The 14738-nt window shown below is 44.7% G+C and overlaps 1 protein-coding gene across 2 annotated transcripts in view; it reads right to left on the reverse strand.

Moving 5' to 3' along the window:
• Positions 1 to 3442: 3442 nt before the first annotated feature.
• The window catches only part of LOC124040442 (calcineurin subunit B type 1-like), a 61840-nt gene continuing 50544 nt past the window's right edge, over positions 3443 to 14738 (reverse strand). For both annotated transcript variants that reach the window (XM_046357645.1, XM_046357647.1), the window contains 3 exons: positions 11757 to 11816; positions 11212 to 11396; positions 3443 to 7522 (listed from right to left, as the gene is read on the reverse strand). In XM_046357645.1, coding sequence (XP_046213601.1) covers positions 7475 to 7522; positions 11212 to 11396; positions 11757 to 11816 — 293 coding nt within the window. In that variant the 3' untranslated portion in view covers positions 3443 to 7474. The remainder of the gene's footprint in view (positions 7523 to 11211; positions 11397 to 11756; positions 11817 to 14738) is intronic.

The raw sequence follows: 14738 nt of genomic DNA on the forward strand, positions 1-14738 counted from the left end.
GAGGAGACCACTAGTTCATAGCTAGCTGGAGGATAGCAGGGAAAGGAGACCACTAGATCAGAGCTAGCTGGGGGATAGCAGGGAAAGGAGACCACTAGTTCATAGCTAGCTGGGGGATAGCAGGGAAAGGAGACCACTAGTTCATAGCTAGCTGGGGGATAGCAGGGAAAGGAGACCACTAGTTCATAGCTAGCTGGGGGATAGCAGGGAAAGGAGGAGACCACTGGTTCAGAGCTAGCTGGGGGATAGCAGGGAAAGGAGGAGACCACTAGTTCAGAGCTAGCTGGGGGATAGCAGGGAAAGGAGACCACTAGATCAGAGCTAGCTGGGGGATAGCAGGGAAAGGAGGAGACCACTAGATCAGAGCTAGCTGGGGGATAGCAGGGAAAGGAGGAGCCACTAGTTCAGAGCTAGCTGGGGGATAGCAGGGAAAGGAGGAGACCACTAGTTCAGAGCTAGCTGGGGGATAGCAGGGAAAGGAGGAGACCACTAGATCAGAGCTAGCTGGGGGATAGCAGGGAAAGGAGGAGACCACTAGTTCAGAGCTAGCTGGGGGATAGCAGGGAAAGGAGACCACTAGATCATAGCTAGCTGGGGGATAGCAGGGAAAGGAGACCACTAGTTCATAGCTAGCTGGGGGATAGCAGGGAAAGGAGACCACTAGTTCATAGCTAGCTGGGGGATAGCAGGGAAAGGAGACCACTAGTTCAGAGCTAGCTCGGGGATAGCAGGGAAAGGAGACCACTAGTTCAGAGCTAGCTGGGGGATAGCAGGGAAAGGAGACCACTAGATCAGAGCTAGCTGGGGGATAGCAGGGAAAGGAGGAGACCACTAGATCAGAGCTAGCTGGGGGATAGCAGGGAAAGGAGGAGACCACTAGTTCAGAGCTAGCTGGGGGATAGCAGGGAAAGGAGACCACTAGATCATAGCTAGCTGGGGGATAGCAGGGAAAGGAGACCACTAGTTCATAGCTAGCTGGGGGATAGCAGGGAAAGGAGACCACTAGTTCATAGCTAGCTGGGGGATAGCAGGGAAAGGAGACCACTAGTTCAGAGCTAGCTCGGGGATAGCAGGGAAAGGAGACCACTAGTTCAGAGCTAGCTGGGGGATAGCAGGGAAAGGAGACCACTAGATCAGAGCTAGCTGGGGGATAGCAGGGAAAGGAGACCACTAGTTCAGAGCTAGCTGGGGGATAGCAGGGAAAGGAGACCACTAGATCAGAGCTAGCTGGGGGATAGCAGGGAAAGGAGACCACTAGTTCAGAGCTAGCTCGGGGATAGCAGGGAAAGGAGACCACTAGTTCAGAGCTAGCTGGGGGATAGCAGGGAAAGGAGACCACTAGATCAGAGCTAGCTGGGGGATAGCAGGGAATGGAGACCACTAGATCAGAGCTAGCTGGGGGATAGCAGGGAAAGGAGACCACTAGATCAGAGCTAGCTGGGGGATAGCAGGGAAAGGAGACCACTAGATCAGAGCTAGCTGGGGGATAGCAGGGAAAGGAGACCACTAGTTCAGAGCTAGCTGGGGGATAGCAGGGAAAGGAGACCACTAGTTCAGAGCTAGCTGGGGGATAGCAGGGAAAGGAGACCACTAGATCATAGCTAGCTCGGGGATAGCAGGGAAAGGAGACCACTAGATCAGAGCTAGCTGGGGGATAGCAGGGAAAGGAGGCAGAACAACAATTTTCAGCTGTGCTGTAAGGGTTTTCTTCCCTTGAAAGAGAGGAGGACTGTGGTAAGTGTCCATGGTTGTTTATTAAACACATAAACTGAACACTCATACAAAACAATAAACATAACGTGAATGACAAAAACCCAAAACAGTACCGTGTGGTGTAAAACACAGACATGGAAACAAACAGTGAAACCCAGGCTACCTAAGTATGATTCTCAATCAGAGACAACCAGGCTACCTAAAGTATGATTCTCAATCAGAGACAACCAGGCTACCTAAAGTATGATTCTCAATCAGAGACAACCAGGCTACCTAAGTATGATTCTCAATCAGAGACAACCAGGCTACCTAAGTATGATTCTCAATCAGAGACAACCAGGCTACCTAAGTATGATTCTCAATCAGAGACAACCAGGCTACCTAAGTATGATTCTCAATCAGAGACAACCAGGCTACCTAAGTATGATTCTCAATCAGAGACAACTAACGACAACTGCCTCTGATTGAGAACCATACTAGGCCTGAACACAGAAAACCAACCTAGAAACACAAAACATAGAATGCCCACCCAACTCACATCCTAACCCATTCAAACAAACAAATAACACAAATACTAGGGTCAGAACATGACATGTGCTAACATAGTTGCAAAAGGATTTTCTAATGATCAATTAGCCTTTTAAAATGATAAACTTGGATTAGCTAACACAACGTGCCATTGGAACACAGGAGTGATGGTTGCTGATAATGGGCCTCTGTAGATATTCCATTAAAAATCTGCCGTTTCCAGCTGCAATAGTAATTTACATTATTAACAATGTCTACACTGTATTTCTAATAAATGTTAAGTTATTTTAATGGACAAAAAAATTGCTTTAAAAAAATAACAAGTCCATTTTTGAACGGTAGTGTAAGTCAACGTGCAAATATGAGTTAATGTTAACAAATATGTGAAAACTGTAATGTGAAACTGTTACGTTTTGTGAGACTGTGTAGCGTCTTGGTCCATTAACCATCACACCAGGGAAACAGACCCCCCCCTACAGACCACTGTGTAGCGTCTTGGTCCATTAACCATCACACCAGGGAAACAGACCCCCCCCCCCCCCCCCTACAGACCACTGTGTAGCGTCTTGGTCCATTAACCATCACACCAGGGAAACAGACCCCCCTACAGACCAGGGAAACAGACCCCCCTACACACCAGGGTTAACAGACCCCTCCCCTACACACCAGGGTTAACAGACCCCTCCCCTACACACCAGGTTTAACAGACCCCTCCCCTACACACCAGGTTTAACAGACCCCTCCCCTACACACCAGGTTTAACAGACCCCTCCCCTACACACCAGGTTAACAGACCCCTCCCTACACACCAGGGTTAACAGACCCCTCCCCTACACACCAGGGTTAACAGACCCCTCCCCTACACACCAGGTTTAACACCCCCCCCTACACACCAGGGAAACAGACACCCCCCTACACACCAGGGTTAACAGACCCCTCCCCTACACACCAGGTTTAACAGCCCCCCCCTACACACCAGGGAAACCCCCCCCTACACACCAGGGTTAACAGACCCCTCCCCTACACACCAGGTTTAACAGCCCCCCTACACACCAGGGAAACAGACCCCCCCCTACACACCAGGGTTAACAGACCCCTCCCCTACACACCGGGGTTAACAGACCCCTCCCCTACACACCAGGGAAACAGAATCCCCCCCCCTACAGACCAGGGAAACAAAGTGATCACACAAAGCCAATACTTACAATGTTTCAAAGTGTATTTATTTGTTATTGTCATTCAGTATCACGTTTCCAACAGTCTCACAGCATCAGATGCAGAATGCAGAGAAAAGGGGAAAAATACATCTCAAACTTAAACCATTTTCATTTTCCACATACTAAAAAAAAAACACCAAAAAAACAGTCTCCTTCAAAAAAAAATAGAAAAAGTAGCAGTTACAAAACTAAGGAGCAGTCTGGAACTATAAGGACAACAGAACAGAAAGATGGAACTGCATAAATACATATCTCCCCGTGAAAGCAGAGTACAGTGTGTAGCAGTTGACGCAGGAAACAGACCTTTTACTGGGGGAAAAATAAAGAATCATCTCGTTGATCCGGGAGGAAAATACTAAACACTTCAGTTTGTTTGGATTTACTGCTCACAATGCGAACATATCCATATTGTAGCCACCAGTAGATGATTAAATATCACAATTACTAACATCACCATTCATGTGTTAATTAGCAAGAGGATTATTTCAATGGTTCATCTACATGCGGAACCAAAATCCTGCAAGCAAATGAGAGGCGTTTTGAGTCCTATGAGGCCCTGGTCAAAAGTAGTGCACTATATAGGGAATAGGGTGCCAACCCTGGTCAAAAGTAGTGCACTACATAGGGAATAGGGTGCCGTTTGATACACATCCGATGACACTCCAACTCAATGTTTCTCACTAAAATCACTGGTGTCCAAACCAGGAAATGAGGTCACTCAAAGCCAACCGGACAACAAATCACTTGTGTCCAAACCAGGAAATGAGGTCACTTAAAGCCAACCCGACAACAAATCACTGGTGTCCAAACCCACCTATCAGGTCACTCAAAGCCAACCGGACAACAAATCACTGGTGTCCAAACCCACCTATCAGGTCACTCAAAGCCAACCGGACAACAAATCACTGGTGTCCAAACCCACCTATCAGGTCACTCAAAGCCAACCGGACAACAAATCACTGGTGTCCAAACCCACCTATCAGGTCACTCAAAGCCAACCCGACAACAAATCACTGGTGTCCAAACCCACCTATCAGGTCACTCAAAGCCAACCGGACAACAAATCACTGGTGTCCAAACCCACCTATCAGGTCACTCAAAGCCAACCGGACAACAAATCACTGGTGTCCAAACCCACCTATCAGGTCACTCAAAGCCAACCGGACAACAAATCACTGGTGTCCAAACCCACCTATCAGGTCACTCAAAGCCAACCGGACAACAAATCACTGGTGTCCAAACCCACCTATCAGGTCACTCAAAGCCAACCCGACACACCATTTTGTATTACATTTTGCCAGGGATGCCCACCTCCCCTTTAAATACGGTAGTTTGGTAAATGCTTGTGTTAATCTCCCTGCTTTTAATACCGCAGAGGGAGAAGAACGATGAGGCGTTCGTGATAGGAAAACAAGTGGAAACATTAAAATATACACCATCCCATGTCGAGTAACTCCGTTGTTACATTGGAAAGAACCCTGTAGTTTAACAGCACTATTCAGGAGGGCTTTGACATCTAACTAAGCAACCTAATCTAGTATACGCAGTGTATACACTGAGTGGACAAAACATTAGGAACACCTACCTACTCTATCCGTTGACGTAGGCTGACCAGGTGAATCCAGGTGAAGGGTATGAAGTCAATTATTAAATCTACTTCCGAGTGGCGCAGCGGTCTAATGCACTGCATCTCAGTGCTAGAGGCATCACTACAGACCCGGGTTCGATCTCGGGCTGTATCATAACCGTCCGTGATCGGGAGGCCCATAGGGCGGCACACAATTGGCACAATTGGTCGTCCTGGTTAGGGGAGGGTTTGTTCTGGGGTAGGCTGTCATTTTTAGGCTGTTTTTTGGGCAAAGAGTGGGGGGTGGGTGCAACTCAATATTAGGATGGTGTTCTTAATGTTTTGTACACTCAGTGTCTATTGGTTACAAAACTAACAATGCGGCCTACAGTTGAGTCTCAATACGATGCCTTAACATTATTTATACCATGGCATTGTTGGATACTCGTTTCTGATTGGCTTGAAGGGCATTCTAGAGCGTGTATTATTTCCCTATAACACGCAGTATATCAGCACGGTAGAATTCAATGGCTATAGTTCATTCTTACATGTTCTATGTTTAAGCTGCTTTTAAAAACAAAAGTCTATTTGAAAAACGGCATTGTTGAATTAGATTTTCATTATAGCAAGCTTGGACCGATGGTTTTCATAATAACTAAACTAGCAAGTCTGTTTGTTTGGTTCCCGTGGCAACTTTCTAGCTACTTTGCAAATGAACACATTTCTAGCGGCAAACGTGTTTAATTTATAGCTGTGGTATAAAAGGAATAATCAACTCAGGCTCTCTGGAAAATAGTGCAACTCAGTGGAAGGTTAGTTTCGCTCCGCTTGCGCGTCGTGCATTGTTTTCCATAGAACGTATAGCCTCTTATCCCTTACATGTTGTCTCAATAACACACTGACATTTACAATCTAGGTCGAGAATTGTTTTCCATCTCGATGTCATTAGGCTCAGGATATTCCTCCAAACTTCAGTTCAAAATGTAACACAATAGATTTTCATAGATGCGCTCCATGACTTGAAGAGAGATTCTTCAACTTGAGTGATACGCTCTAGGCCACTTTATTCAAGGTGCAACTGAAACGTGACTATTCCAAAACCCTCCGAAAGACACACACACACACACACACACACACACACACACACACACACACACACACACACACACACACACACACACACACACACACACACACACACACACACACACACACACACACACACACACACACACACACACACACACACACACACACACACACACACACACACACACACACACACACACACACACACACACACACAGGTTGGAGCAGCCTTACCACCGAGCCCGTGGAACAGTTGCTGTACGGGGTTAAGTGCCTTGCTCAAGCTCACAACGGCAGGCAATGGCATCTAGGATTTGATACCAACAACCATCTCGTTGCTTGTTCACTTCCCAAACGATTTTTCCCATCAGACCTCGGATTTCAAACCGGCAACCCTCTGTATGCTGGCGAACCTCTAACTGCCAGACTGACTACCTGTTACTTTGGATTGGGTGACTTATGTAGACCGATACAGACTGTTCAACGTAAAAACATGTCATCAAAGTCAATAAATGACAAAAACACTTTCTTGGCATGTATCTCTACTTGACATTTCGTTTTTTTCTTCTTCCAGAAAGTCTGACAAGAAACAGAATAATAATTTCCGACAATATAAGTAACTATAAATAAAACACTCATGTTACAATAACATTATATTGTATGTTTCATGTGATTGGAAGTTTAACTGATCTAATCACAACTTGCTCAAAAGTATGTAAATGGAACAAAAGAAATCGCTGTTTCTTTGTGAAAATAAAATGTGCATCTAGTCATCATGTGATGACGTAGGAACGCTTGACGTTTCACACACTAGTCATCCATCACTGACAGCGACGTGGATAGTTCATAGTAAAAACAATATCAGCTGGTTTCTGGGTATGTCCTGGTTGGCACTTCACACCCTACTTTTTTCAATTGTAACTGAAATCAATTATTTTTTATTTAATGTAACACCTCAGATAATGTCACATTTAACCACGAGAGAGCAGTTATAGATATACATGAGTATTTGTGTATTTTTTTAAAAAGAGACCAGAACGAAAATAAATATATTTAAAAAAAAACTAAGAAAAAAATGAACTAAATATAAACAAGTAAACATTTCTCCCCCTCCCTCCTCCATTGAACTGGGATGTTCTTTACAAACAACAATATCTGTCTTTCTTCGTGTTTTTGAGAGGAGTTCAATAACACAGTTGGCTTCACGAGGCTCGTGGTTTCTTCAGAAAAAAAGTGGCTTCAAGGAGAGAGAGAATACTTCCATTGAAATACACAGAGAGCGTTTGTCAGATGTCTTGAGCAGATCTTCAGAGACAGACGGAGAAGAAAGCGAGGGGGGGAGAGGTGCGGAGGGACGGACTCACACGTCCACCACCATCTTTTTGTGTATGTCAAGGCCACCCACCACCTAGGAGAAGAGAGGAGGAACACAAGTCTTGAGTTAGAATTGTTATTCTAGTTCTAATTCCAATTCTAGTTGAAATTATAGTTCCAATTCTAATTCCAAAAGCAGGTTGGAACAGATTGATTCTTAACGCTATTGGCAACATGGTTCTACCTAAGAGAGACAACTCACTAATAGAATAACTAGTGTATGCTGTTAACCCCTTAATACTAGTATAACTACTGTATGCTGTTAACTCCTTGTCTTGTTCTTTAATACTGTCCTGCATTCTCAGTTATTTTTATGAATGAGTCAATTCAAATGAAGTCACACAATCCCTCCACAACAACCTGCTCAAACCAATTCTAACCATGGTCCAATCAGCTCAAACCAATTCTAACCATGGTCCAATCAGCTCAAACCAATTATAACCATGGTCCAATCAGCTCAAACCAATTATAACCATGGTCCAACCAGCTCAAACCAATTATAACCATGGTCCAATCAGCTCAAACCAATTATAACCATGGTCCAACCAGCTCAAACCAATCATAACCATGGTCCAATCAGCTCAAACCAATTATAACCATGGTCCAATCAGCTCAAACCAATCATAACCATGGTCCAACCAGCTCAAACCAATTATAACCATGGTCCAACCAGCTCAAACCAATCATAACCATGGTCCAATCAGCTCAAACCAAAAAATACTACTCACACAAGGACAGAGCATTTTAGTTGAAGGCTTTAGAGAAACGTGCCAAATATGGCTCATTCAGGAGATTGAAACAGAATACAGGCCGGGCGCAGTTCACGCTAACCAGGTCGCCAGGTGCACAGTGTTTCCTCCGACACATTGGTGCGGGCTGGCTTCCGGGTTGAATGCGCGCTGTGTTAAGAAGCAGTGCGGCTTGGTTGGGTTGTGTTTTGGAGGACGCACGGCTTTCGACCTTCGTCTCTCCCGAGCCCGTACGGGAGTTGTAGCGACGAGACAAGATCGTAACTACTAACAATTGGATACCACGAAATTGGGGAGAAAAGGGGGTAAAATTCAAAACAAAATATTACTGACCTTTCAGATCGAAACTGACTCGAGTCATGTCATCTACACATAGCACTTCTAATGTTACACTAAATACGTGTTTCCCCCTCGTCAATCTACACACAATACCCCATAACGACAAAGCAAAAACAGGCTTTTACAAATTTTTGCTCATTTAGAAAAAATATCACAATTACATAAGGATTCAGACCCTTTAATCAGTACTTTGTTGAAGCACCTTTGGCAGTGATTACAGCCTTGAGTCTTCTTGGGTATGACGCTACAAGCTTGGCACACCTGTATTTGGGGAGTTTCTCCCATTCTTCTCTGCAGATCCTCTCAAGCTCTGTCAGGTTGGATGGGGATTGTTGCTGCACAGCCATTTTCAGGTCTCTCCAAAGATGTTTGATTGGGTTCAAGTCCGGGCTCTGGCTGGGCCACTTAAGAACATTCAGAGACTTGTCCCGAAGACTTGTCCTGTTGGAAGGTGAACCTTTGCCCCCAGTCTGAGCTTCTGGAGCAGGTTTTCATGAAGGATCTCTCTGTACTTTTCCCTGTTCATCTTTGCCTTGATCCTGACTAGTCTCCCAGTCCCTGAGCTGAAAAACATCCCCACAGCATGATGCTGCCACCACCTGGATGGTGCCAGGTTTCCTCCAGACATCATGCTTGGCCTTCAGGCCAGAGAGTTCAATCTTGGTTTCATCAGACAAGAGAATCCTGTTTCTCATGGTCTGAGAGTCTTTAGATGCATTTTGGCTCCAAGCAGGCTGTCATGAGGAGTGGCTTCATTCTTTCTGGTCACTCTACCATTAAGGTCTGATTGGTGGAGTTTTTCAGAGACAAGTGTCCTTCTGGAAGGTTCTCCCATCTCCACAGAACTCAAGGGCTCTGTCAGAGTGACCATCGGGTTCCTGGTCACTTCCATGACCAATGCCCTTCTCCACCGATTGCTCAGTTTGGCCGGCCGGCCAGCTCTAGGAAGAATCTTGGTGATTCCAAACTTCTTTCATTTAAGAAAAATGGAGTCCACTGTGTTCTTGGGGACCTTCCATGCTGCTGTGCCTCGACACAATCCTGTCTAGTAGCTCTACGTACCATTTCTTCAACCTCAATGCTTAGTTTTTGCTCTGACATGCACTGTCAATGTGGGACCTTATATACTGTAGATAGGTGTGTGTCTTTCCAAATCCTGTCCAATCAATTGAATTTACCACAGGTGGACTCCAATCAAGTTGTAGAAACATCTCAAGGATAATCAATGGAAACAGGATGAACCTGAGCTGAATTTCGAGTCTCATAGTCTCATCATTTCTGCCATTATGGGGTATTGTGTGTAGATTGCAGGGGATTTTTATTGATTTAATCCATTTTAGAATAAGGCTGTAACGTTACAAAAATGTGGAAAAAATTAAGGGATCGGGAAATACTGTAAAAAAAGAATGATCCCATGACTAGAATACAGTATTTACATATGAAGTGGACAGCAGTAGTTATATAGGATGAACCATGACTAGAATACAGTATATACATATGAAGTGGACAGCAGTAGTTATATAGGATGAACCATGACTAGAATACAGTATATATGAAGTGGACAGCAGGATGAACCATGACTAGAATACAGTATTTACATATGAAGTGGACAGCAGGATGAACCATGACTAGAATACAGTATTTACATATGAAGTGGACAGCAGGATGAACCATGACTAGAATACAGTATATACATATGAAGTGGACAGCAGTAGTTATATAGGATGAACTAGAATACAGTATATACATATGAAGTGGACAGCAGGATGAACCATGACTAGAATACAGTATATATGAAGTGGACAGCAGTAGTTATATAGGATGAACCAGGACTAGAATACAGTATATACATATGAAGTGGACAGCAGTAGTTATATAGGATGAACCATGACTAGAATACAGTATATACATATGAAGTGGACAGCAGTAGTTATATAGGATGAACCAGGACTAGAATACAGTATATACATATGAAGTGGACAGCAGTAGTTATATAGGATGAACCATGACTAGAATACAGTATATATGAAGTGGACAGCAGTAGTTATATAGGATGAACCATGACTAGAATACAGTATATATGAAGTGGACAGCAGTAGTTATATAGGATGACTAGAATACAGTATATACATATGAAGTGGACAACAGTATGAACCATGACTAGAATACAGTATTTACATATGAAGTGGATAAAAAAAGTATGTAGACATTGAAGTGACCAGTGTCCAATGCCCCCCCCCCCCCACCCACGAATAGGGTTGCACAGTTCTGGAACATTTCGTCATGCTCTATCCCTGCTTGTTCCTTCCAGATGCCAGGAATCCTCCAATCAGAACTTTGGAAAAATGTCAAGAGATTTTCTTTAACCACCCCAACACAGTTCCAAGGGGACAACACAGTTCCCCCCGGACAACACAGTTCCCCCCGGACAACACGGTTCCCCCCGACAATACAGTTACCCCGGAAAACACAGTTCCCCCGGACAACACAGTTCCCCCGGACAACACGGTTCCCCCGGACAACACAGTTACCCCGGACAACACAGTTCCCCGGACAACACGGTTCCCCCCGGACAACACGGTTCCCCCTGGACAACACAGTTCGCCCGGACAACACAGTTAGACCTCAGACTTACTAAGCAGAACTCTTCGAAGGATATCCTGCCGTCTCCGTCCTTGTCTGCGTTGATGATGGTCTTGTCCACGATCTGCTGCAGCTGGGTGTCCTTCAGGTTGTTTCCTACCATCATCTTCAGCACCTGGAAGAGCTCTCCGTTGGAGATGTAGCCATCCTTGTCCATGTCGTAGATCCGGAAGGCAACTAGAGAGGGGAGGAGAGGGGGAGATAGAGGGAGGGGTGGAGAGGACAGGATGGGAGAAAGAGGTGTAGGAGGGAGTATGCAGGAATGCACGTGTAAATAGAAAACAGTGGTTTGAACACAGAGCTTTGTTTTGGTGTTTCAGAGAACGCCTCATCATTAACCATCAGGCATTCTGTTTCTACTGTGGCGACTGGAGGAGGGGAAGGAAGCAGGAACGTGTGTAAATACAGAATAAACAACCACATAGCGCTTTTGGTTTTGTCTTTGTAGTACACATCGTTGTAACTTTGTATGGTGAAACGGTGTGTAGATGGAGAGGAAGTAGCGGAGATGGATTTGCAGTAGATTTGTCTACTTACACCGAAGCTTTGACTCCTTGTCCCCCTTGACACTGAACTGTGAGACTCCCTCGATGAATTCTGATGGGGGGGAGAGATGGTTTAGAGTTAGTTAGACTTCATATGACTGCTTGTATGCAGCCTATGCTAGACTTTTTAGATGCACTACGGGAGTGATCATATGCAAATGCAGTACTTTATGCATTCATAAGTCTCTTCGTAAACACAACAGCAGACTACTACTTGGGGCTAAATTCAATCCAATCCCATCGCTCCGTTTCGGGCTTTGCATCTTTTAGAACGCAATTCACAGTAAACGCGGCATATGTCAGATCAATCGCGAATGACCTTTAAACATCAATCACGCTATAACGTGGATCTTCAGCTGTCCGGATTGAATCTGGGCCTAAAGTAATAATAGTTGTGACTGTCCTGTGTTCAGGTGATCTAGTTGTGACTGTCCTGTGTTCAGGTGATCTAGTTGTGACTGTCCTGTGTTCAGGTGATCTAGTTGTGACTGGCCTGTATTCAGGTGATCTAGTTGTGACTGTCCTGTGTTCAGGTGATCTAGTTGTGACTGGCCTGTGTTCAGGTGATCTAGTTGTGACTGTCCTGTGTTCAGGTGATCTAGTTGTGACTGTCTTGTTTTGTGGTTAGAGAAGGTAGTGGTTAGAGCAGGTATCCTAGTGGTTAGAGACAGGTAGCCTAGTGGTTAGAGACAGGTAGCCTAGTGGTTAGAGACAGGTAGCCTAGTGATTAGAGCAGGTAGCCAAGTGGTTAGAGACAGGTAGCCTAGTGGTTAGAGCAGGTAGCCTAGTGGTTAGAGACAGATGGCCTAGTGGTTAGAGACAGGTAGCCTAGTGGTTAGAGACAGGTAGCCTAGTGGTTAGAGACAGGTAGCCTAGTGGTTAGAGCAGGTAGCCTTGTGGTTAGAGCAGGTAGCCAAGTGGTTAGAGACAGGTAGCCTAGTGGTTAGAGCAGGTAGCCTAGTGGTTAGAGCAGGTAGCCTAGTGGTTAGAGCAGGTAGCCTAGTGGTTAGAGCAGGTAGCCTAGTGGTTAGAGACAGGTAGCCTAGTGATTAGAGCAGGTAGCCAAGTGGTTAGAGCAGGTAGCCTAGTGATTAGAGCAGGTAGCCTAGTGGTTAGAGACAGGTAGCCTAGTGGTTAGAGCAGGTATCCAAGTGGTTAGAGCAGGTATCCAAGTGGTTAGAGCAGGTGGCCTAGTGGTTAGAGACAGGTAGCCTAGTGGTTAGAGCAGGTAGCCTAGTGGTTAGAGACAGGTAGCCTAGTGGTTAGAGCAGGTAGCCTAGTGGTTATAGACAGGAAGCCTAGTGGTTAGAGCTGTTGGGCTCGTAACCGAAAGGTTGCAAGGTTGAATCCCCGAGCTGACAAGGTAAAAATCTGTCGTTCTGAACAAGGCAGTTAACCCACTGTTCCTAGACCAGTTAACCCACTGTTCCTAGACCAGTTAACCCACTGTTCCTAGACCAGTTAACCCACTGTTCCTAGACCAGTTAACCCACTGTTCCTAGATCAGTTAACCCACTGTTCCTAGACCAGTTAACCCACTGTTCCTAGACCAGTTAACCCACTGTTCCTAGACCAGTTAACCCACTGTTCCTAGACCAGTTAACCCACTGTTCCTAGGCCGTCATTGAAAATAAGAATTTGTTCTTAACTGAGTTGCCTAATTAAATAAAAGAAAAACAAGGATATTTCTAAGTGACCCCAAACTTTTAAACGGTATATGTATGTCTTTCAGAGGGGTTGGGATAAAGCAGAAGTCAACGTTTAGTTGATGATTAAAGTGATCTTAATTATTACATTAAATAATCAGGGATCAATCATGCTCATGACAAGTCTCACAATGCATTGGAATGATGGCATCATATGTGCATTAAACCTGTAGGCTTTCATTTTAATGAATCGTTCTATATATGATTCATTTATCTTCATGCCTCTCTTTTTTATTTATTTCTCCTTTATTTAACCAGGTAGGCTAGTTGAGAACACCTTTATTTAACCAGGTAGGCTAGTTGAGAACACCTTTATTTAACCAGGTAGGCTAGTTGAGAACACCTTTATTTAACCAGGTAGGCCAGTTGAGAACACCTTTATTTAACCAGGTAGGCCAGTTGAGAACACCTTTATTTAACCAGGTAGGCTAGTTGAGAACACCTTTATTTAACCAGGTAGGCCAGTTGAGAACACCTTTATTTAACCAGGTAGGCCAGTTGAGAACACCTTTATTTAACCAGGTAGGCTAGTTGAGAACACCTTTATTTAACCAGGTAGGCCAATTGAGAACAAGTTCTCATTTTCAACTGCGACCTGGCCAAGATAAAGCATAGCAGTGCGACAAAAACAACAGAGTTACACATGGAATAAACAAATGTACAGTCAATAACACAATAGAAAGATCTGTATACAGTGTGTGCAAATGAAGTAAGGAGGTACGACAATAAATAGGCCAATAGTGGCGAAGTAATTACAATATAGCAATTTACACTGGAGTGATATATGTGCAGAAGAAGATGTGCAAGTAGAAATACTGATAAAGCAAAAGAGCAGAAAAACAAAAACGAATATGGGGATGAGGTAGGTAGTTGGTTGGATGGGCTATTTAAAGATGGCCTGTGTACAGCTGCAGCGATCGGTTAGCTGCTCTGACAGCTGATGCTTAAAGATAGTGAGGGAGATATAAGTCTCAACTTCAGTGATTTTTACAATTCGTTCCTGTCACTGGAAGGAAAGACGGCCAAATGAGGTGTTGGCTTTGGGGATGACCAGTGAGATATACCTGCTGGAGCGCGTGCTACGGGTGGGTGTTGCTATGGTGACCAGTGAGCTGAGATTAGGCGGAGCTTTACCTAGCAAGGACTTATAGATGACCTGGAGTCAGTGGGTTTGGCGACGAATATGTAGCGAGGACCAGCCAAGGAGAGCATACAGGTCGCAGAGGTGGGTAGTATATGGGGCATTGGTGACGAAACGGATGGCACTG

The sequence above is a fragment of the Oncorhynchus gorbuscha genome, linkage group LG07 (assembly GCF_021184085.1).
Source record: "Oncorhynchus gorbuscha isolate QuinsamMale2020 ecotype Even-year linkage group LG07, OgorEven_v1.0, whole genome shotgun sequence".
NCBI classification, from domain to species: domain Eukaryota; kingdom Metazoa; phylum Chordata; class Actinopteri; order Salmoniformes; family Salmonidae; genus Oncorhynchus; species Oncorhynchus gorbuscha.